Raw genomic sequence first — 24,890 nt, forward strand, 5'->3', positions numbered from 1 at the left:
GAGGTGGCATAATAAGGTTCACTAGGGCACCAAAATAAGAGAAGTTAAACATTTTGGTGCCAAAAATAGAAGCTGTGAAATACATATTATGCCTGAATTTAAATGTTTAAAACATTGGGGTGCAGAGTCACTGAATTAAGTGTTGGGCATTGGGGCACTTTTGAGGCTTGCTGTTTGTCCTCTGGGTGGGACAGATGTCCGAGACAATATTAGGCTGAGTGTAGGCGAAACCACAAGACATACCGGAGGCAGGATGGGGAAGTGTTGTGAAGGTGTTTAGCAAACAAGAGGAATTCTGTTTACATGCGCATGAGCTATACACCACACCCTCCTGCCTCTTTGATGGCTGTACCCGTGTGATCGGAGTGGGTGGAAAGTGCTAGGCCTTTGGCTTACTGCTGCGACACACCCTGCTAAGCTCAAATATTCCAGAGAGAAGCAGCAGCGGATCCTTTGCTATGACAGAGAAGTGTCACCCCTGCCAGCAGCAGCTGCAAAACTTGAAAAATAAAACAAGAATAAACCTTGTTTATTATTGTTATATTTTTCTAGGGGGCGGGGCCATGTGGGATGACAGGCACAAGGGGAGGTGATGTGTACTGTTGTCAGTGCGCATGGGGGTTTGGCCGGTCGTTTCAGGACGGCCAAACCGATATGCACACTGAACAGACACAGAAGGCACAGGCTCCCAGTCTGCCTGGGAGCGCAAATCGATGGTGCTCAGGCCAATCCTGATGCTGCAGCCGCGACTGGAGAGAAGGTGCTCTGTGGAGAAAGTGCAGTATCCCACACATCATATTGGGGTGTACATCCCTCTGAACAGGGCCCGCTTTAACTGCTTCAGATCAATTGTGGCTGGCTCTTTCGCTGCTTTACAGTGACCTTTGTAGAAACCCGATGCATTTGTACTTCAGCAGAAGTCACTTTGTGCTGAGTGGATCTAACGAGTGGGAAGGTAAATGAGGTGTTCTTTTTCTTCTCTGGTTGTAGCTGCTGTCAAGGGGGAGGAGAACAAGCGACAGGGCGCCCAGCACAAGAGCGGAGACCGACAGCAGGAGAATGTCTTTTTTCCGAGCAGCCGCCCACCCGAACTGCAGGAGCTTCACATCCAGGCCCAGGAAGGGCTCAAGTCCAAGCAGAACCAAGGTACGTGCCTCGAGGGATATCTGCACCACCTTAGGCCGCAACCTTACACTAGGGCACAAGCACCCTTACAGAAAGTCTGCCTAGAAATAGCTTCAACTGTACGGATAGCCTCATGTAATAGAAAGAAATAAAACACGAGAAACACCTACATATATACACGCTTAGAGGGGCTTTGGGTTAGTCCTTTTCAATTGAGCTGTCTTCACATTTTGCTTCCGCTCACCACAGCATACTGCATGGGACAAGGAGTCATCCCACTTCAGCCATTCTCATCTCATTTGCATATCCAGCACAAAATGCCTGCTCAGGTCCTTTAACTTGAAAAAAAATCTCAGAAAGGACAACCCAGTGTAGTAACTAGCTAAGTGGACTGTGAACATCCGAAATAACATAAGGCACCTGCGAGCTGCTCAAAGCTACAAGCTTACTGAAAATGATAAACAGTGGTCCGGTCTCTCAGTTCTGCATCCATCACGCTGCTGAGCACTGTGTCCCATCACACAATCACTGCACCTCAGTAGTCCTCATGCACAACACTGAACCATTTCCCACACAGGATCAATACAAAGACATCACCCTTCCAACCACGTACCCTGCACAGTGTAGCCTGCTACCCATGTAGACAAGTGCTTCAGTGACCCCATGAGGGAGGAAGTGCTAAATAAATATTGCAGTACAATACTTCTGTGACAAGGCTTGTGAGATCATAGTTTGCTGTGTCAATGATTCCTTCTTCCGTTAAATCTTTTTTGTTATCTTTATTCATTCGTCCTTATGGGTTAAACTATATTGTATGGTCACTTTCATTCAAAGCCAATAGTTTTTTTTTCTTTGGCATCATGTTTTGCTCTAATTTACATTACAACTACAAAGGATTTCTACACCATTTCTAGGTGTACCTCCCTACTAAGAAGCACCCATGCTGTTCCGTTAAAATATATGCTATTATATATCTATATTAAAAAAAAAAAAAATGTATAGGCCTATTATTGCCATGTTTATGCAGTAAAATACTTTTCCCTTCGTTTTGCTTTTTGTGGCATTTGCACGAAATACAAACGTATAGTAAGTAAGCATTGCATCCGCTTTCCAAGGCCTAACATAGTGGCTTTTCCAATGTTGTTTATTTTAGTTTTGTATGGGGCTATTTGCAATACAATTGCCAGGCTGAGGCGTTTTATGACCTAGAGTGCCAACATATTCTTGACCCTTCTTGTACTAAGGACTGTCAGTTACTGAAATAACAGGTGCCCTTGTGCATATTCTCTCTCCCTAAAGATTCGTAAGGCATCGCTGGCAATAAGGGAGGGGACCAGAGAGAGAGTTTTTTACTCACAATACAGTTAATTCTCACCATAGTTTGTATACAAAATCAGAACCTATATGGGCTTTCTAAAAGCACATTTACTTTAACTTCTATGTGGGCTGGCATTTTCTATAAACAGTGAGATTCCAGGTTGGCCAATCTCATTTTTAGGATCTCACTTCAACAGTTTCAGCATGGTGTGTATCCATCCGAAGCCAGTTTCACAATGAAAACATTGAAACCACACACTCTTGTTGCAGTAAGAAAATCCCGATCTTCTATTCCCTGGGCATTCTTCCAATTCCATAACAATGCATGTCTCATGGTAAGACCAACACTGAGACGCTTTGAACACTTGTTTCCTGGCGGCTAGCTCTGCAATGGTGGGTTGGCAGATCTAAGCAGTTTGAAAGTATTTCCTTGCAAGAGGAGTTCCCTAGCTCCTCGTGTGGGAAACGTGTTAACATTGAGCCCCTAATCATGAGAGCTGTCAGTGCTACATATCAACTTGCTAGAACTCGAGGAGGTAGAACTTAGCAGTCAAACATCAACTGCTTCCTTTTGATGGCCGCAAAAGTATGAAGGTTGTTTCAGAGCAGAAAAGATTCTTGCAAACCATGACTAATGGAAACAGTCCAACATTATAAATTGTACTCTTGGATTCTACAGTGTCTTATGTTTGACATTCGTATTGCATCAGTAAAGGCAAAATAATGAAAGTGGTTATCGAGGCTCTGAGTAATTACCACACCCCGATGGGAACATTTCCTTTATGAAATTTGTGTAATTGGTGAAAAAGTGATCAGCAAGTTTAGCTCATCAACAGCATGCGTCATTGTGAAACCTTCCATCCTGTGCAGATGGCAGTGGTATTCCATATTTCAACCTGCACTTTTGCCAGACCCCTTCAATTTGTTAAAATCTAAGTCAGACCTCAACCCAGATCAGAGAATGTGGTCAATATTTGCATAATATGTTGTCGTGCTTGGCAACACAAGTCTGGGAATACTATAGTTGTAATATATTTTCAGATTACAAACCTAGCCAGAGGGCAGCGGAATGCTGTACAGGGTCAAAGACAAGCATAAAGTCAATGAGTGACAGAAGAAGTAGCTGATGTGTGGACAGTTAATGCAATTGTGATGATTTAATGAAGTGAGTCTTCAACTCTTTCCTAAACTAAAGCAGTGTGGGTGATCCATATGGGTATGTTGTTCCTGATCCTTGGGTCATAGATGGAAAGGCCTGCTGCCTCGTGTTTTTTTTTTTTTAGTCACACACACACACACCATGCCCCCCCCCCCCCCCCCCCCCCCCCACCCCAGTCTGATCTCCTGGCTGCAGGCCTGCTGAGAAGCACCAGAGGTGGTGAGGTTGTTTTCTAGGTAATCAGGGGTGATGGTAGCAATGGCTTTGTAAATGAGGCAGCTTTTTTACACTGTTCCCTGATAGTGAGGTTGGTGCGTAGCGTAATTCCAGGTAACTTAGCATTTAGTAAAGAGAAATTGATGGTTGAGGCTGTTTAGGTTCATGTCATTAAGGCAGATTTGTACTGTTTTTTTTTTTTTTTTTTTCTTGGCAAATAACAGGAACTGTCTTGGTGGGGTGGAGGATCAAGTAGGTGCTTGGCATCCAGATCTAGGTGATGTGCAGTTAGTGTTTGTGTTTGAGGCATTAGATTGCTGAAAAAGAGGAGAATTTCCAATAGAGTTGTCAAAAAAAAAAAAAAGCGGATTAGGCAAGGTTGTTGGGCTGGATAACGTCAGGTTATGATGTGTTTTCCAAGAAGAGCCAATGTTCTTTCCCATGAGTGTTAACTCTGAGACCCAGGACTAGCAGAAGCATTGTTTGGTGAAGGTGCCTTGAAACAGTTGTGCTAAGCAGAAGCATTACTCATATGTGCTCAGCCCAAGCATTGTCGGGTGACACTGGCTTTACTCAGACACAGGTTGGTACACTGCCTGCCATACTGTTCAGAGGATGCCACTGTAGATATTTAAAAAAAAAAAAAAAATGACTTACCTGTGGCAGGATCTACTACACTCCATAAGTCTTGCCCCCTCCCAAGGGATACTTCTTTAATCTATTTCTTTGAAAAGGAAACGTTAATGACACTGGGGTGAGGCTGCCCTTCTGCAGAGCTTTGGATGCCAAAAAGGCCCATATAAGATGGCTGCAGCTGCCGGGTTTTACATACAAAACGTTCTTCAAGAGTTTCGATGCCCTTCTGGACAAAGGGGCTGGTTAGGTAAGATATAACACTTCTCCGGGCTTGGAAAACAAAAATTGCTGGGAAGTCGCATTTTTGTTTTGAGGTTAATAAAACATGTATTCACGTATGCCTTCTTCTTAAAAGTGATAGCTGAATAGTAACTGTGGAACAGTAGCTGTACTATTGAATTACAGCCTGAACAAGTGCCGACTTTCACCTGTTTTTGTTGTGGAAGAAATAAACCCATCCGTACATGAGACGCTAACCCGCCACCTGAATTTGATCCTTCTCCGCCTTTCACGTGACGGCAACGCAGCCCAGCTCATAGTAGCGTTCATAAATGTCCATGACCGACGTGATCCAGGCTCCCATGGTTCATAAAAGCCCTCACTGCCTCCGTGCTCAGTGTCTAGATTTCATGAATGCCTCTTGATCCCTCTGCTTTTCCCATCCAGGATAAATAAACACCCCTTGCTGTCTGGTCAGAGGAGCTCCTAAATGCCAGTCATTGCCTTATTTTTACCTTGGAAGAGCCCTTTACGTGATCCACCAGGGCTGATAAATGTGTTGTCCCTCTCAAGGTTTCATAAAGGCATCTCACAGCCTTACTCCTTCCGCACCAGCACTCGTAAATGCTCCCTAGGTCTCCGGCCGCCTTTCCATGCTTGATAAATGCCCCGTCCAGCTTCGCTGTCGTCATGTAGGGTTTGTAAATGCCCCCTCACTCAATCTTTTCTCACCCCCAAGCTTTATAAATGCCTCGCGCTGCCCCTGTCACCCTCTTGTGAGGGCTGCTCAATGAATATTCGGCTCAGGAGGCCTGGATATACAGAAGCTGTTCAGGAGGTGCTCTGGGGTTTAAATTGCCCTCACTATTCAACTTTCATGCCCCACTCTCCGTTCGTGATCACAAATGTGCCCGCTGCCTTTGCTGTCTCTCTCCCTAGTTCATAAATGCCCCCTTACTACTGCGCGAGCTCCCGGCAGTGTTCGTAAATGTCCCTCTCTCCGTGCCCTCACCATCTATAATTCATATGTGTGATTTGATGGCTTACTCTCCAGGGTTCAAATATCCGCCTCTGCCCTCACGCCCTACCATTCATTCATAAACGCCCCTCACACGTCAGCGGGCTCATACATCCTCGCAGTGCTTCTCTCCCCCTCCTCATGAATGACTCGCTACTTTTGCTCTCCCCTCCAAGGCTGCTATACGACTCCCGTTGCGCACTCACACCGTACAAACTTGTATCAACCTCACACTGTTTCTTACCCCTTTCTGACGCGTATAAATAACGGCCCCGGGCCGGTGAACATCCGAAGACCGCAGGGTGCTTTGTAATGCCGACTCATAGTGATTATTCGATCACATGACACTGACCTTTATTTTTCCATTTCAGAAAAACACAAACATCATAAAAACGACAGAGACGAGGCAGACAGCAACAGCGTTCTGGTGAGTACCGTGTTACTTTAAACACTCGACTACTGCAGCCCACCCTCCCCGTTATTGATGCTCCAGGGAGCGCTCTCTGAGGCGGCACGTGAGTGATCTCTTCGCAAGGTTCCTCGGGTAATATTCCTCGCGCCTGCGTAGTTTACCACTTGTCCTCATGGGTCGGGTTCAGTGTCCCTGGCCGCCGCTTTTTGCCTTGAATGCTTTACTGCTTTCTCGTTGCTAGTCCTTGGACAGAAGCAGACTAATGACGTGCCCTCATTTACACTATGTATTAATCCCTTTCTGTCTGGCCCTTGCCTGTAGTTGCCCGTCTTGTCGCTGCGTAAGTCTGCCTGCAATATGATCTTTCTCTAAGCCGATGTGAGTCTGTCAATACTTCCAAATTGTTTGACTCTTCCCAGTGCTCTGCACTCTCTCCCTGTAAGCTGCTGTGTGCTTCCTCCCATTCGTTCGTCTTTGCAGCATCAGTTTACCCTTGTCCATGCTTAGTTGCTATGTCTGTCTTTTCCCCATGACCTGCGTTCTCCCAATCTCTGCATGTCTGTCTGCCTCGTCAAAGCATTTTAATGTCTTCCATGCTTTACGTATGCCTGCTTCACCTCAGAGCTTTTCCAAGCTCTGCTCTCTCCCATTCTCTGTATGTCTCTGCCTCTTCCCAACAGTCTATGGTCTTGCATGCTCATTCAACAAAGGGAAGCATTCCAAACTGAAATACAGTCTTTAATTCCACGATCACAATTCCACTAGAAACATTAGTCCCAAAGGTATGTAGTATAGTCGTAGCTTCATATTGTATTCTGTCCATTAAATCGACTCAAACACATTTGGTTGTAAAAGCTATAATTAAAGTTTATTCTTCAGCTAAAAAACATAATATGAGCCCAGCCAACACACTTTGTCCCAACAAGGGTCTTCACCAGGGCTGTAGAAAACATATACAAATATATTTACAATTAAAAATACTCACAAGAGCAAGTATATGAAATATATCTACATTTCGCATCACAAAGTGACAAAATGCCCAAAAAATCATGTAGGTTGATCATGCCATCAAAATCACCACTGGGCAATTTCATAATATTAATCTTTAGTACTGTGGTCTTAATTTACCTGTTAATTACAAGATTGAGAACCCATCTGGTGTTACCCATTCATACATAGAATAGTCAAGTTATATTCTTAAATCTTCTCAGTATAACAAATTTCCTCTCCACCCAACAAAATATATATGTGTGTGTGTGTGTGTGTGTGTGTGTGTGTGTGTATGTGTATATATATATATATATATATATAGTGTGTTCGATGGCATGTGTAGCTGGAGATACACATGCTGTGCATTATCCTGCCATCTAGTGTTGGGCTCGGAGTGTTACAAGTTGTTTTTCTTCCAAGAAGTCTTTTCGAGTCACGAGACCAAGGGACTCCTCCCTTTCGGCTCCATTGCGCATGGGTGTCGACTCCATCTTAGATTGTTATATTCCGCCATCGGGTTCGGACGTGTTCCTCTACGCTCCGTATTTCGAATCGGGAAAGTTAGCTAAATATCGAAAATTTGATGGTATTGTACGCGCTCGGTACCGGTTTAGTGTTAGCGTATCGACACCGAAAGAAGAAGTGCTCCGGTGGCCTTTAGGGGCTTCCGCTCTTCAGCGGGGCCTGGTCGGCCCGACCACATCCATCGACAAAACTAATGGACCGGACCCCCTTCCGCTTCTGTCCGAAGTGCCACTCGAAGTATCCTTATACAGACCAACACTTGGTCTGTAATCTGTGTCTATCACCAGAACACAGGGAGAATACTTGTGAGGCCTGTCGGGCGTTTCGATCTAAAAAGACCCTACGGGATCGAAGAGCCAGAAGACTACAAATGGCGTTGACACCGAGAGAACAACTCGACGTCGAAGAGGAGGAAAGAATTTCCATCCAGGGGACGGACTCAGACGATTCCGAAAGTGAGCAACCCACGACGATGCAGAAAACAGTGAGTAAAACTGCCCGGTCCAAGACTCACACAAAGATCGTTAAGGCCAAGGGGATGCCACTGCCAGCAGGCCATGGCTTAACCCATCGAAAAGAAGGTGACCAAACATCGGCACCGAAAAAGGCCAAAGAATTGCCAAAGACATCCGACTCCGGTCGAGATTCAGGCTCCAAACGATCTCGGCACCGAGAGTTCGACTCACCCAAGGTGATAAAAGTAACGTCGGAACCGAAAAAGACTTTATCGGAAGCATCGGTACCGAAAAAAGCAGCTTCGGAGCCGAAAAGAAGCTCTTACACAGAAGAGCAAGGACTTTCCAGCCAAATGCATAAACACAGATTTGAGCAGGAAATAAGTATGGGGGAACCAGACCATACCCAAAGGAGGTTGCATATCCAGAAAGAGACTGGAAAAATACAAACTCTTCCTCCAATTAAAACCAAAAGAAAGCTGGCATTTCATGAGTCAGAAATGCAGCCGATGGCAAAGGTGGCAAGAGATAAAACCCCACCACCAAGGTTTTCGCCACAACCTTCTCCACTACACTCACCATAGCTGTCCCCGGTAACAACACCTCCAATGCAGTCACCTACTCATACAGGGATGACCGAGGATGATCCGGATGCACTGGATTTATGATGCTCCAGTAACAGACAACAGCCCAGATTGTTACCCAACAAGGCCGTCACCTCCAGAGGACAGTACTGCATATACGCAGGTACTATCAAAGGCAGCTACATTCCACAATATAGCAATGCATTCAGAACCAATAGAGGATGATTTCCTATTCAGCACCTTGGCATCCACCCACACTTCATACCAGAGTCTGCCAATGCTCCCGGGCATGCTCAAGCACGCAAAACGGATCTTCCAAGACCCAATTAAAGGAAGGGCTATCACGCCTAGGGTGGAGAAAAAATACAAACCTCCCCCAACGGACCCTGTGTTTATAACACAGCAACTTACACCAGACTCGGTGGTTGTAGGAGCAGCAAGAAAGAGGGCAAACTCTCAATCGTCAGGAGACGTACCACCGCCTGACAAAGAGAGTAGGAAGTTTGATGCAGTGGTCAAACGTGTGGCAGCACAGGCAGCCAATCAATGGCGGATCACAAACTCACAAGCCCTGCTGGCTCGCTACGACAGGGCACACTGGGACGAGTTGCAACATATTATACAGCACTTACCCAAAGAACACCAAAAACGTGCCCAACAGGTTGTGGAAGAAGGACAAGCAATATCCAACAACCAAATAAGGTCCGCATTAGACTCTGCAGACACAGCAGCACGAACAGTCAACACTGCGGTAACCATTCGCAGGCATGCATGGTTACGAAGCTCAGGCTTCAAACCAGAAATCCAACAAGCTGTGTTTAAACATGCCTTTTAACCAGGAGCAATTGTTTGGGCCGGAAGTGGACACAGCAATTGAAAAATTAAAGAAGGACACGGACACGGCCAAAGCCATGAGCGCGCTCTACTCCCCACAGAGCAGAGGCACATTTAGAAAGCCACAATTTAGAGGGGGGGTTTCGAATGCAAACACCAGAGCCTTCCACCTCGCAAACCAGACCTACCTATCAGGGACAATACCAGAGAGGAGGGTTTCGTGGCTCATACAGAGGTGGACAATTCCCAAGAGGAAGGGGAAAATTCCAAACACCTAAGACAAGTCAAACCAAACAGTGAATTTAATGTTATAAAACCCCAACACTTAACACCAGTGGGGGGGAGACTTACCACATACTACCAAAACTGGACAAACATAACTACGGACGCATGGATCCTAGCCATTATCCAACATGGTTATTGCATAGAATTCATAAATTTCCCGCCAGATGTGCCCCCAAGGGCACACAATATGTCGAAACAACACTTAGACCTATTACAACTAGAGGTCCAAGCATTATTACAAAAACAAGCAATAGAGTTAGTACCCAAACATCAGAAAGGAACAGGTGTCTACTCACTATATTTCCTAATTCCAAAAAAGGACAAAACGTTAAGACCTATATTAGACCTCAGAACACTGAATATCTTCATCAAGTCAGATCACTTTCACATGGTAACACTTCAAGACGTGGTTTCCTTACTAAAAAAAAAAGGACTACATGTCAACGTTAGATCTCAAGGATGCCTACTTTCACATACCCATACATCCTTCCCACAGAAAATACTTAAGGTTTGTAATACACGGCGTACACTATCAATTCAAAGTGTTACCGTTCCGGATAACAACAGCCCCAAGGGTATTCACAAAATGCCTTGCAGTAGTAGCAGCTCACATAAGGAGACCGCACAGGCACGTATTCCCATACTTAGACGACTGGCTAATAAAAACCAGCACTCAACAACAGTGTCTTCTTCACACGCAATACGTTATAGAAACTCTACACAAACTAGGATTTTCTATAAATTACCAGAAATCACATCTGCAACCATCCCAAATACAATACTTGGGAGCAACACACAAAAAGCGATTGCCACTCCAAGTCCACAAAGAGTACAAGCGTTCCAAAATATAACATCAAACATACAGCCAAACCAACACTACCAAGTAAGGTTTGTAATGAAACTTCTAGGCATGATGTCTTCATGCATAGCCATTGTCCCAAACTCGAGATTACACATGCGGCCTTTACAACAGTGCCTAGCAAAACAATGGACACAGGCACAGGGTCCACTCCAAGATCTAGTGTTGATAGACTGCCAGAGACACTTCTCGCTTCAATGGTGGAACCCTATAAATTTAAACAAAGGACGGCCATTCCAGGACCCAGTGCCTCAAGGTGTGATCACAACAGATGCTTCCATGATGGGGTGGGGAGCAAACCTCAACAAGCACAACATATAGGGACAATGGGATAATCAACAAAAACAACTCCACATAAATCATTTAGAACTGTTGGCAGTGTTTCTAGCATTAAAAGCATTTCAACCACTAATAGCCCACAAACACATTTTTGTCAAAACCGACAACAGGACAACAATGTATTATCTCAACAAACAAGGAGGGACACACTCGTCACAACTGTGTCTCTTAGCCCAAAAAATTTGGCATTGGGCAATTCACAATCACATTCGCCTAATAGCACAATACATCCCAGGCATTCAGAACCAGTTGGCCTACTATCTCAGTCGAGATCACCAGCAAACACACAAATGGGAAATTCATCCCCAGATCCTACAGGATTACTTCCTACGCTGGGGAACACCAAAAATAGACCTATTTGCAACAAAAGAAAACGCAAACTGCCAAAACTTTGCGTCCAAGTACCCACACCCTCAATCCAAGGGCAATGCGTTATGGATCAGTTGGTCAGGGATATTTGCTTACGCTTTTCCCCCTCTCCCACTCATTCCTTATCTGGTAAACAAATGAAGTCAAAACAAACTCAAACTAATACTTATAGCACCAACCTGGGCTCGCCAACCGCGGTACACAACACTGCTGGACCGATCTGTAGTACCTCACATCAAATTACCAAACAGGCCAGATCTGTTAACTCAACACAAACAACAAATCAGACACCCGAATCCAGCATCGCTCAATCTAGCAATCTGGCTCCTGAAGTTTTTGAATTTGGGCACTTAGACCTTACACAAGAGTGTATGGAGGTCATTAAACAAGCTAGAAAACCTACTACAACACATTGTTACGCAAACAAATGGAAAAGATTTGTTCATTAATGCCACAATAATCAAATTCAACCACTACATGCTTCCGCAAAGGACATTGTAAGCTACTTATTACACCTACAAAAGTCTAAGCTAGCATTCTCTTCAATTAAAATACATCTCACAGCAATATCTGCCTATCTGCAGATTACACATTCAACATCGCTTTTTAGAATCCCAGTCATCAAAGCATTTATGGAGGGATTAAAAAGAATCATACCCCCGAGAACACCACCAGTACCTTCGTGGAACCTTAATATTGTATTAACACGACTCATGGGACCACCATTTAAACCCATGCACTCTTGTGAAATGCAATACTTAACTTGGAAAGTAGCCTTTCTAATAGCTATCACATCACTTAGAAGAGTAAGTGAGATACAAGCATTTACTATACAAGAACCTTTTATACAAAAACATAGTGGTTCTCCGTATAAATCCCAAATTCCTACCAAAGGTTATATCACCATTCCACCTAAACCAAACAGTGGAACTCCCAGTCTTCTTTCCACAGCCAAACTCGGTAGCCGAAAGAGCCTTACATACATTAGACATAAAAAGAGCACTAATGTATTACATTGACAGAACAAAACAATTTCGTAAAACAAAACAATTGTTCATAGCCTTCCAAAAACCTCATTCAGGTAATCCTATATCCAAACAAGGCATTGCCAGATGGATAGTTAAATGTATTCAAACTTGCTATATTAAAGCAAAAAGAGATTTACCTATTGCACCAAGAGCACATTCCACTAGGAAAAAAGGCGCCACAATGGCTTTTCTGGGAAATATACCTATGACAGAAATTTGTAAGGCAGCCACCTGGTCTACGCCTCATACATTCACGAAGCATTACTGTGTAGATGTGCTAACAACACAACAAGCCACAGTAGGACAAGCTGTATTAAGAACATTATTTCAGACAACTTCAACTCCTACAGGCTAAGCCACCGCTTTTGGGGAGATTACTGCTTACTAGTCTATGCACAGCATGTGTATCTGCAGCTGCACATGCCATTGAATGGAAAATGTCACTTACCCAGTGTAGGAAGTTGGCTCTGTATGTGCTATTTCAAAGTAAGGAATAGCATGCACAGAGTCCAAGGGTTCCCCTTAGAGGTAAAATAGTGGTAAAAAGAGATAATACTAATGCTCTATTTTGTGGTAGAGTGGTCGAGCAGTAGGCTTATCCAAGGAGTAGTGTTAAGCATTTGTTGTACATACACATAGACAATAAATGAGATACACACACTCAGAGACAAATCCAGCCAATAGGTTTTGTTATAGAAAAATATATTTTCTTAGTTTATTTTAAGAACCACAGGTTCAAATTTTACATGTAATATCTCATTTGAAAGGTATTTCAGGTAAGTACTCTAGGAACTTTGAATCATTACTTTAGCATGTATACTTTTTACATAAAACACAATAAGCTGTTTTAAAAGTGGACACAGTGCAATTTTCACAGTTCCTGGGGGAGGTAAGTTATTGTTAGTTTTAACAGGTAAGTAAGTCACTTACAGGTTTCAGTTTTTGGTCCAAGGTAGCCCACCGTTGGGGGTTCAGAGCAACCCCAAGTTATCACACCAGCAGCTCAGGGCCGGTCAGGTGCAAAGGTCAAAGAGGTGCCCAAAACACATAGGCTTCAATGGAGAGAAGGGGGTGCCCCGGTTCCAGTCTGCCAGCAGGTAAGTACCCGCGTCTTCGGAGGGCAGACCAGGGGGGTTTTGTAGGGCACCGGGGGGGACACAAGTCAGCACAGAAAGTACACCCTCAGCAGCGCGGGGGCGGCCGGGTGCAGTGTGCAAACGCGCGTCGGGTTTTCAATGGAAGTCAATGAGAGATCAAGGGATCTCTTCAGCGTCGCAGGCAAGGGGGGGGCTCCTCGGGGTAGCCACCACCTGGGCAAGGGAGAGGGCCTCCTGGGGGTCACTCCTGCACAGAAGTTCCGTTTCTTTAGGGGCTGGGGACTGCGGGTGCAGGGTCTTTTCCAGCCGTCGGGAAATGGAGTTCAGACAGTCGCGGTCAGGGGGAGCCTGGGGATTCCCTCTGCAGGCGTCGCTGTGGGGGCTCAGGGGGGGGCGACTTTGGTTACTCACAGTCGTAGAGTCGCCGGAGGGTCCTCCCTGAGTTGGTTGTTCTCCACCAGTCGAGTCGGGGTCGCCGGGTGCAGTGTTGCAAGTCTCACGCTTCTTGCGGGGAGTTGCAGGGGTCTTTAAATCTGCTCCTTGTAACAAAGTTGCAGTTCTCTTGGAGCAGTGCCGCTGTCCTCGGGAGTTTCTAGTCTTTCTTGAAGCTGGGCAGTCCTCAAAAGATTCAGAGGTCGCTGGTCCCCTTGGAAAGCGTCGCTGGAGCAGGTTTCTTTGGAAGGCAGGAGACAGGCCGGTAAGTCTGGAGCCAAAGCAGTTGGTGTCTTCTGTTCTTCCTCTGCAGGGGTTTTTCAGCTCAGCAGTCCTTCTTCAGGTAAGTTGCAGGAATCTAAATTCTTAGGTTCAGGGAAGCCCTTAAATACTAAATTTAAGGGCGTGTTTAGGTCTGGGGGGTTAGTAGCCAATGGCTACTAGCCCTGAGGGTGGGTACACCCTCTTTGTGCCCCCTCCCAAGGGGAGGGGGTCACATCCCTAATCCTATTGGGGGAATCCTCCATCTGCAAGATGGAGGATTTCTAAAAGTTAGTCACTTCAGCTCAGGACACCTTAGGGGCTGTCCCGACTGGCCAGTGACTCCTCCTTGTTGTTTTCTTTGTTTCCTCCAGCCTTGCCGCCAAAAGTGGGGGCCGTGGCCGGAGGGGGCGGGCAACTCCACTAAGCTGGAGTGTCCTGCGGTGCTGTGACAAAGGGGTGAGCCTTTGAGGCTCACCGCCAGGTGTTACAGCTCCTGCCTGGGGGAGGTGTTAGCATCTCCACCCAGTGCAGGCTTTGTTACTGGCCTCAGAGTGACAAAGGCACTCTCCCCATGGGGCCAGCAACATGTCTCTAGTGTGGCAGGCTGCTGGAACCAGTCAGCCTACACAGATAGTCGGTTAAGTTTCAGGGGGCACCTCTAAGGTGCCCTCTGTGGTGTATTTTACAATAAAATGTACACTGGCATCAGTGTGCATTTATTGTGCTGAGAAGTTTGATACCAAACTTCCCAGTTTTCAGTGTAGCCATTATGGTGCTGTGGAGTTCGTGTAAAACAGACTCCCAGACCATATACTCTTAGGGCTACCCTGCACTTACAATGTCTAAGGTATTGCTTAGACACTGTAGGGGCACAGTGCTCATGCACTGGTGCCCTCACCTATGGTATAGTGCACCCTGCCTTAGGGCTGTAAGGCCTGCTAGAGGGGTGACTTATCTATACCTGCATAGGCAGTGAAAGGCTGGCATGGCACCCTGAGGGGAGTGCCATGTCGACTTACTCGTTTTGTTCTCACCAGCACACACAAGCTGGCAAGCAGTGTGTCTGTGCTGAGTGAGGGGTCTCCAGGGTGGCATAAGACATGCTGCAGCCCTTAGAGACCTTCCCTGGCATCAGGGCCCTTGGTACCAGAGCTACCAGTTGCAAGGGACTTATCGGGATACCAGGGTGTGCCAATTGTGGAATCAAAAGTACAGGTTAGGAAAAGAACACTGGTGCTGGGGCCTGGTTAGCAGGCCTCAGCACACTTTCAATTCAAAACATAGCATCAGCAAAGGCAAAAAGTCAGGGGGTAACCATGCCAAGGAGGCATTTCCTTACACCCAGTGTACATCTGTTCGTGGCATGAGACGCTGCAGATTCACATGCGCCTTCCCACCTCCCCGGGAGCCTGTAGCCGTTAGAAGTTGGATAAAAACTGTAAATTTGTAAATAAATATTATTTTAATACACATTATGTACATACATACCTACTCCATTGCATGGGCACATTTAGTATATTCACAACTCCTACCTCACCCTCTGTGGGGAAAACAATATAAGATGGAGTCGACGCCCATGCGCAATGGAGCCGAAAGGGAGGAGTCCCTCGGTCTCGTGACTCGAAAAGACTTCTTCGAAGAAAAACAACTTGTAACACTCCGAGCCCAACACTAGATGGCAGGATAATGCACAGCATGTGAATCTGCAGCGTCTCATGCCACGAACAGATGTACCCTGGGTAAGTGACATTTTCCATATATAATATGCAAAAAAAAATAGAGAACTCTGGGTAGTTCCCAAGTTTAGGTGGAGAGCAGCTCTAGTAAGGAGCACCCTGCAACACCAGCGACACTCTAGATTTGCTCACCTCAAATGTCTGTTTTTTCTAGCAAAGTTTTTAAGCATAGGATCAGCACAGTGCTATCCCTGAAAGGGATTTGTTTTGACTTATACTGGGTGCTCCCTTGTGTCTGGACTAAGCTAAACCTCTCTGATGCGCTCTGATGGGAGCAAAACACGTGTCAGGGGTTGCTTCTACTCATTCCAGGTTGGCTTGGATGGTATTTTACCAGTCCAAAGCTGTAATACTGTGCCTAGAGTGGTAAATGGCTTTTGTCATTTTACAGCTTGGCAAGGTTGACACTGTGTCAAACCTATGCTTAAAGACTTTGCTGTACAAATGGCAAATTACTTTGTCCCTATCTAGCTCGGCGTGGATAGCACTGTGCGGTTCCTGAGCTTAAAAACTTTGCTAGATAAACAGACATTTGAGGTGAGCAAATCTAGAGTGTCGCTGGTGTTGTAGGGTGCCCCTTACTAGAGCTGCTCTCCACCTAAACTTGGGAACTACCCAGAATTCTCTATTCTTTTTTTGCATAATTTATGCGTCACTCTTAATTATTGGTGGTCGCTGGTAGGTAGTTAAAGTTAGGACCATGTTCTCATAGGAAAATTTATTTTTTCACTATATCTTTTGCGCTGTTTGATGGATCTTCGTGGATATAGAACACTTCACAAAAAACAAATGTAGTACAAGTTCAGTTTCAAAGTTAATCCTGTTTACGTAGACTTTGGCTAGTAACTATATCGTTTATCACCAGCATACGTCATCCATGCTCTGTAAAATAATCTGCCTCTTTCCAGAAGTCAGTGCCCTCACCCTCGGTTAGTCGCTGTCTACCTTTGAGGTTACTTTCCAAACAGTCTCTCTGTGTTCTTGGTAACCTTCCGTGATTGCTCTTTCTTCCCCTGGCAGTTGTTTCCTTCTCTGCTTGACTCCTAGACTGTGATTTCTGCTTTCCTGATGCTGTTTTCTCCTTTTCGCCATCTGTTGCAGCTGCCCCTCCACAGAATAATCTACACATCACTATCTCGTGTAGAGATTTTTAATACGTGTTTTCTCTCCTTTAAATTCATAGTCCTCCCCGGTGGTCCTCGCTGCAGCAGATGATGACAATGCTGCGTTCCGCACTCGGTCGTTGTCATGTGCTACTGAAAATACCTCTGAGGATTCATTGTCCATCCGGTCAGAGATGATCCAGCGCACAGGTACAACAGTGAGAATCACTGAGAATGGCCATCTCTCCTCTAGTCCATACCATGTATGCGTCGAAATTGAGCTATACCAGTGAAAATGATGAAGATCCCATGAGGGGGAAGAATTTAGGTGCCTGTATTTAAGGGTTATCCGTTGTGGATATTTTGTCGTATTGATCCCCAATACACTCAAGCTCTCTTATATCCGAGAAAAGAAGTGTGGCTTTCAAACCGAGGGCTTGACCGCGAGTGATACTGGCCTGCCCTAATGGCACTGCATAATTAATTATGTTATATCACTTTGAGTGCAGAAAATGTCAAAAGAAAACATAGAAAAGGATTTACGTATTTTATTTCTAGTTGTTGAACTAGAAAATAACTTTAAAAACTGTTCCGGTATCCTGCTTGGCACAAGTGAACATTCTAGTTGTTAGAACTGTTAAATTACCCATGGTGGGGAAATAAAACTGTGGATGAGTGATTGTTTAGTTGTTTGAGTTCGTGTAACATATTCCTTTGTTTGTGGTTGGGAAGACCGTTGCTTTGATTTATAAAGTGCATTTGTTTAGTTGTTTCTTGTAAGACCCTTAATTTTAGTTATTGCTTTTCTGAAAACTGTTCCACCAGCTCTTGGGCCTCGGAAGGCGCTTGTTTCAGCCCTTGAGGTGAGATGGTTCTTGTTCCTCTTCTCTGTGGTTCTGGCAGTATCTCACTACTGTTATTTGTCCCCTGAGGTTCAGTTAGCTCATTTAACTCACTCATGTTCATATGTGACATTAGGGAATGTTTGAGAGCTTTAGGTTGCGATGGGTCCTGCTTTATTTATGACTTTTTGTTTATATTTCTCCGTTTACTTACCTTCTCTTGTCTTGTACTGCTACTTTTTGTTGTTTCGAAAACCTGTTTAGCATTTTTACATAATTTCTTTTGGGTATTTGTAGGGTCTACCTTTAGACCTCATGACGCCTCCAAGAAATCCGAGCGGTCTGGAAAGAAGCGAAAGGAGCGGAGAACCACAGTGGTTGGCATCCCTCAGCACATCCAGAAGGAACTGGGTAAGGGCAGGTTTGGTTGCGTTGTACAGGGTGACATAGGGCATCTTTATAAACAGTGCATTTTGTTCTATAAATAAATGTTGGCCTACGCTTCGTCTAATGTTCGGTAAGCACTTACAGTGCCCGGGTAACACTGAAGAATGAGGCGGCCTTTTGAGGGGAGAGGGGGTTTAAACAATTTAAAGCAACGCTTCTGAAGTATGGCTCGTGCCAGAGCACATCTGCTTTAAAAGGAGAATCTGTAAAATACCGGGTGACGGGTGTGAAAGAAAAGTGAGCTCTGCCCCAAGGCACGCTTTGCCTTTGGAATGTGAGGCAGGATCGCTTGTGTTCCTGGCTTGTCTGATTATTGCCTGCAAACGGCTTCCACTGCATCTGCATAGGATTTTGCATGTAAGGGCGACAGCTGGCCGGGTAAAGGAGTGCTGCAGAGCCCTGATGCAGCCGACTGCCCCTTTCATATTGGGCAAGTACAGATTTGCACGGCCCGGGGGCAGGAGACCATACTGCCATTATTGAATTCCCCTCCACACATTTTGTAAACCCGCGGTGTGTTTGCGTACAGCACAGAAACATGGGTTCGACTCGGTTCATCTTATAGGGGCTGCTGGCCTCTCTACCGTCTCATCTTTTTGTCTGCACGACGGTGTCACTGTTTTGCTCGAACTGTGCTAAGTTACACTGCTTTTCTTTCGTGTCTGGAGGGCCTGGTGGAAGGAAAATGGTGTGTTTAGCTGGGCCGGTCATAAAACTGTGCGCTTGTGTGTGGCAGAGACGTTTTAGGCCATGGGCAAAGTGGTCTGGCCCAGGGCCACAGGCTTTCAGGCCCCCACCCATCCTTCTAGAGCAAGCTCTGTTTTGCCCCGATTGCCTTGAGCAATATCTAAAGAAATTGTTTTAATTACCGTTTTCCTTTAATTTATTTTTAATATGGGTGACGTGTGAGAGTCTATTAGGGACATTTTGCAGAGACATGCTCTGTTTGTTTCATGCAACATCCATAAAAGAGTTTATTTTGGATCCAAACCGGACCTCACGTATGAGAAATGGGAGGGCGTCACAGAGATTATTTGCAGTGATATTAGTGAGACGCTGCCGCGTCACATATTGAAAACACAACTCGCTATTCCCTGCATATTAGACGTAAACACATTTACAGTTTGCAGTAGTGTGCCTCGGCGCTGTTAGTGACCTGGTCAAAGAGCCCATGAAAGAGTCGAAATCGGATCATAAATTCAAAGCTGTTGTGAACAGGAGCCCCCAGCATCTGTTTGGCCCACGGGCCCAAAATCCATATGATTTCCCTGGTGTGTGTGTCACCCTTAGTACATTTGGACCTGCGCATTGGAAGGAAGTAACATGTTCCTGTTAGCATGTGGTCGCTTTAAGCAGCATTCGTGTGCCTTTTCTTGAGCGCTTTGGCAAAAGATGCTAGGTTGTGAAATATTGTAGCATCTTGCTTATTCCTAGGCAAGTAGGACAAGATGTCCAATGAACATGACTCTCTTCCTCGTCCACCACGGATTGGTGTATCTTGTGGGGACAGAGCCTGCTAGGGAACATGCCGCAGAGTCCACTTCAAACCTTCCCAAACATTCCTTATGCGTTGTATTGTAACCCGCTCTTGGGACGCTGTCAGCGTACCTCCCAGACTAGAATAGCATGCTGCTTTCTGTGTAAGAAACCTAGCAAGTGCTGAGAAAAGGAAGCTGGGAGGTGAAGCCGAAAGTTCCAGAAGCATTGTGTTATAGCGAATCTGTCAAAGGTACCGGGCTGGGTGCGAAGGAGGTGCAAAGGACAAAGACAGCCAAGAGCCCTCTCGAATCACAAAACAATACTCCTCTAACTTACATCAGGACTGAGGCCTCCGGTGCATGGCGTAGTACCCATCCACTTAGCATTTTTGCTGGTGTTTAGAGCTCTCAAGTAAAGTCGTAAGCACAGATCGGGGAGGTTTGCAGGTGTGAAAGAACAACAACAAAAAGGGAGGGAATGAGAGCAAGGGCTAGTTGCAAACCAACGCCGATGACACCAACAGGGCAATCTGGACGAACTCAGTGTTGCAAGGCAAAAATGACACTTTTGAGGTTGATGAAATACTGGTTAAACCCATACCGCTTCATAGTAAAAAAAAAATGCCTTTTTTTTTTTTTGTCTGTATATATATCACAGATAAGCAATGTGTAAAACATGGCATAAGACAACCGTGATCTGCGGTTTATCGGGCGTGTAGATATACAAGATATAACTAGTAGCTGGTTTTGACAGGAACCCTGTATGACTCCGTTTTGGAAGGTCTAGGACTTCACCCTCCGGTTCTCATGTGTTCGATTCCACAACAAACAATGCTTCTCTCTGAAAATCTACGCAATCACCTGGCCCTTTTCCCACCACCAGTGGCTTCTCCTGTCATTTCACTTCCATCTCCGACCTAATTGGTTGGGAACCTCAAACTTTGAGTTTTGCAGTACATAGAGTAACTTGTGGAGGTAAGTCATTTATGTAAGGCCGTCCTTCCTAGTGAGGAAATGGAGAGCTGGTGCCAGTGTTCCATGTTGCTGTGCAAATTCTGTATGATTCGCCCCAAATTCCTATCATAATTTTTTTTGCTGTCAGTGAAAACATATATTCGCAAATAGGTAAAGCCAATTGCATCCCACTTCAGTAGAAGAGGCCTTCCACCCCATGTTGTCCACTAAGTCAATGAGTGTGCTGTGTGCTCTTCCCGGTTGATTTTCATTTCTGTGTAGAGCCGACAATCCACGGGATCTCCATGATACGTGGCAGGGATTTGTCCAGGTCCGGGAGGTATAGGATGATGATGTTCCCATTTAGGGGGACCACGCCCTCCCTGTCTCCATCCATCAGAGGCTGCACAGCAATGCATTCCACTGAATCCAGTTCTCTGATGTTTCCAGCACCACCCCAAAGAGCAGCAGCAAGAGGGACCATCCCTGACAGGTGCCACTGCCCAACATGAATTCCTCTGACAATGTGCCATTGAGCTGTACTCTTGCCATCGGTCCACAATAAAAGAGACTTACCCAGTTCTGGTACACAGGACCATTCGTTCTAGAAGGGCTATCGGGTAGGGCCACTCCAAGGAGTCAAACACTTTCTCAGCGTCCCAACGCCAAGAGTAGTACCTTCTCCTGAAGACGTCACGCAAGGCAGCAGAAAAGCCACCAGAGCTTGTCTCGTGGACCTGTACAGCATGATACGTGACTGGTCCAGAGCCATTATACCATCTGTCACCTGCAAAAGATGATTCACAAACACCTTTGTGAATAATTATGTCGCCATACTGGAGGGATAGCGGCCTATATGAGGCACACTCCTCTGAAGGCTTCCTAGGTTTATGGGTTAGCACAATAATTTCCTGCCTGAGATCCTGAGGGAGTTCACCTTGCGGTATATATTGTGCAGATGTTTTATCACCTTATTCTTGATGCATTTAAATATTTCAGGAGGAAAATCATTAGGACCCAGGGCTTTCCCACTTTTGATTTGGACCAGAGCCTCTGCGATTTCTCTCCTTGTGAATTTAGCCTATAGTAAGGTTCTGGCCTTCCCACTGAGTTGTGTCACTGGAAAGTCTCGCACAAAATTGCACATGTCCTCCTCTGCTTGACCATAAAGGTGTGAGGTGTATAGGTCCTTCAGGTAGCTGGTAAAGGTCTGGACTATGGCCGCAGGTGTCTCCGCTAGCTTCCCCCACCACATATGAACAGACAGAATCCAGAGTTGACCCTCTTCTTTCTTAGACAGCCAGGCTAGCATCTCCAGGCCGTATTCCATGCCTGGTAAATTGTGCTATGCTGTGCTCTGTATAATGTCCTGGTGCCTATATTCCTCCCCGAAGTCAGCTTAGGCTCAGCGCCTGTGCCGAGTCCAGTGCTGCCACATATCCTGCCTCCCTGTCTGACATTTCCTTTTCTGGTTCAATTACCATTCGAAGTCTGTCCCTCTTCTTTCCTGTCACATGAGCTATCAGGTGGCCTTGCATAACTGTTTTAAAGGCTTCCTTAAAAGTGCCCACTAAGGACATTGATCCCACATTCCCCTGAAGTAACTGTTGGAAACCTTCTGAACATTACCACGGATGGCCCAGTCCATCAGCTCCCAAAGTTCCAGAAGCCAGCCAGGGCCAGCGCAAGGGTCCTGGTGACCGCAGTTCCGTACTAATCGGAAAATGATCTGGTATGCCATGTGTCAGGTACATCGTGTTTCTGTATCCATATCTCTGCGAACCCAGGCACCAGAAAATAATCTAGTTGTGCCAAAGAACGTGTCACATTGGTCTCGTGTGGGGACTGTCTGTCACCTGGGTGGAAGGCTCGTCAAAGGACTTCCAACCCAAGGGCCCCCAGAAAAGAGCATAGTCGATGGTCATCCCTAGGTGGCCCTCCGTCTGCATCACGTGATCCATGGACAGTCTAATTAAACCCCTCTCCCCAAAGCAAGAGTGTCTCTGGGCATTCAGCTGTCCATTTCCCCAACCCCTCTAGCTCTGGCCCCTGGAGGCTTGGGAGAAGCTACCATGAGACCACTATTGGATGTTCCCCATGCCAAGTAACCACCCACCCACCCCCCCTACTTCAACCCAGCATCCAGACAGGTCTGTTCGCATTTTTGTGATTTGGAATGGCATGGATCTACGAATAAGGATCCCAGCTCCCCGGCTACAGTGGAAAAGCCTGAATGGATTAATATTTTGCACCAGCCAAGTCTTACCAATATATCCAGGCTGAATATTAGGGGGTAACGCAGAACCGGCCCTGCTGGCTCTAACCCCTGCTGGAGCAGTATGACATCCATCTAGCCCCACCACCTGGTACCCAGGCCCTTCAGGAGCTCGTGCAGGGTCTCCCCTCTGGCCACTTCACGCAACTTCATCCGCTGTCATGGGGGTGACCTTTGGGAGGCCCATGTCCTCCATATCTGATAGAAACTTCTAGTTTGCAGATTCCTTACCGTAGATTTTTTTCCCCAGGTGTCAGACTGGATCCAGAGATTTTTCTTTGAGGAATACCCTTGTGCGTCGGTAGGTGGCGTTGGTCGACTCCGTAGGCGTCTTGGTCACCGTGATGACGTGGGGAGTAGTACATAGACGCCGCCCTTGCGCAGTGACATCAGTTTTTTCTTTCCGCGCCACGCTCTGATCCAAAGAAGAGCTACCCTAGGCTATTTTTTGCGCCGAATTAGACCGTTTTGTCAAGGTCTTTTGTGTACGACTTTGGTGCGTTGAGATGTCCCCGAAGACCGGGTTCAAGCCTTGTGAATACTGCCATTGGGCGATGTCGGTGATGGATCCTCATTGCGTTTCTGTGGTGCCTCGAGCGTGACCCGAAGTTGTGCTCAGACTGTCGGGCCATGCACCCGGAGGCTTTGAGGGAGCAGTCCCTAAAGCTAATGGCAGCCCGGCACTCGACTCTGCGTAGGTCCCGGTCTCACTCGAGAGGAAGGTCTCGAGATCGGTCACTGAGTCATTACCACTCGTCTTCTTTGAAATCCTCGGGTCAAGGTAAGAAGAAGTCAAAGAAGTCTCATCGCTGTCCGACTTCGCCCCGTCGCTCGGCCAACGCAACGCGGGACAAGTGTCCACGCACTAAGCCTCCATCCTCTGAGCATGCATCTGGGTCGACTCCATGCTTCCCCGAGTTTCCCGGAACTGGAGCGACCCCCATCCAACTGAAAGAGTTTTACAAGGCCATGTGCCTCATCTTTGGGTGGGCCAACCCTGATACGGCACCTTCGGGCCCAAGGGGTTCGGCTGAGGGGTCTTTGGGTTCCGCGCCAGTGACTTTTGCCCCGACCACTGAGGTCACCTCCGGATCCGTGCATGGATCTGTGCGCGGATCCGCACCGGTGCGGGTTGCACCTTCGAGACCTTACCCGCGCTTGGTCAATTATCGACGCTCCCGACGTCGGTAGTGGCCAGTGATGTCTTAAATCATAGTAGTAATGAGTTATACAAATTATACATATTTATTACGACATCAATGGTTCCCAGTTACTCCACTTCAGAAGGGTGTAAGGTTAATCTAACTCACGTGGTATTAAAGCTTGTGAACTACAGGTTACTCCTAGATTTCTGCTGTGATCACTCAAGACACAGAGCTATCTTCCAGCATCAAGGAGCATTTTAGTGCCAACATTGATAGGATTGTGCATGACTTACGCGACTCCACATTAACAGCTCTCGGCACCACTGTGAGATTCCCACCAGGACAGAGACACTGAGAGCACCTGGTGGATGACCCGCTGACCCAAGCCACTGACACATAGGCAGTGCCTGTGTACTGTTGCGATAAACGCCTCAAATCTATGACTGAGAACTCCGCACTGTTCTCGGCCCTTGGCAGCGGCCAGTCTTGTACATCATGCCCAGTAGGACATGGTTTATGTGGGCATGAGATAGCCGCACTCAGTCCTTGGGAGATTGTGAAAGAGATTTGGAAGGCCAAGAAATGCAGAGTTCCAACTAGGCCAAGGGAGTAGCTGTGTGCTCAGAACACCTTCATTGGGGTGTGCAAGGAAGGACAGACACAGGAGTTGTGCTTGTCACAGCCGTGGTGCTATTTTACAGACTACGAAGGAGATGCCGATCTAACGTAGGTCCCGACTTTAAACCC

At 46.3% G+C, this 24,890-nt stretch overlaps 1 protein-coding gene across 3 annotated transcripts in view; it reads left to right on the plus strand.

Moving 5' to 3' along the window:
* The window catches only part of NHSL3 (NHS like 3), a 179,661-nt gene that overhangs the window by 130,388 nt on the left and 24,383 nt on the right, over positions 1-24,890 (plus strand). For all 3 annotated transcript variants that reach the window (XM_069223387.1, XM_069223389.1, XM_069223390.1), the window contains exons 2-5: positions 991-1,146; positions 6,062-6,117; positions 17,083-17,212; positions 18,142-18,255. In XM_069223387.1, coding sequence (XP_069079488.1) covers positions 991-1,146; positions 6,062-6,117; positions 17,083-17,212; positions 18,142-18,255 — 456 coding nt within the window. The remainder of the gene's footprint in view (positions 1-990; positions 1,147-6,061; positions 6,118-17,082; positions 17,213-18,141; positions 18,256-24,890) is intronic.

The sequence above is a fragment of the Pleurodeles waltl genome, chromosome 3_1 (genome assembly GCF_031143425.1).
Source record: "Pleurodeles waltl isolate 20211129_DDA chromosome 3_1, aPleWal1.hap1.20221129, whole genome shotgun sequence".
NCBI classification, from domain to species: Eukaryota; Metazoa; Chordata; class Amphibia; order Caudata; family Salamandridae; genus Pleurodeles; species Pleurodeles waltl.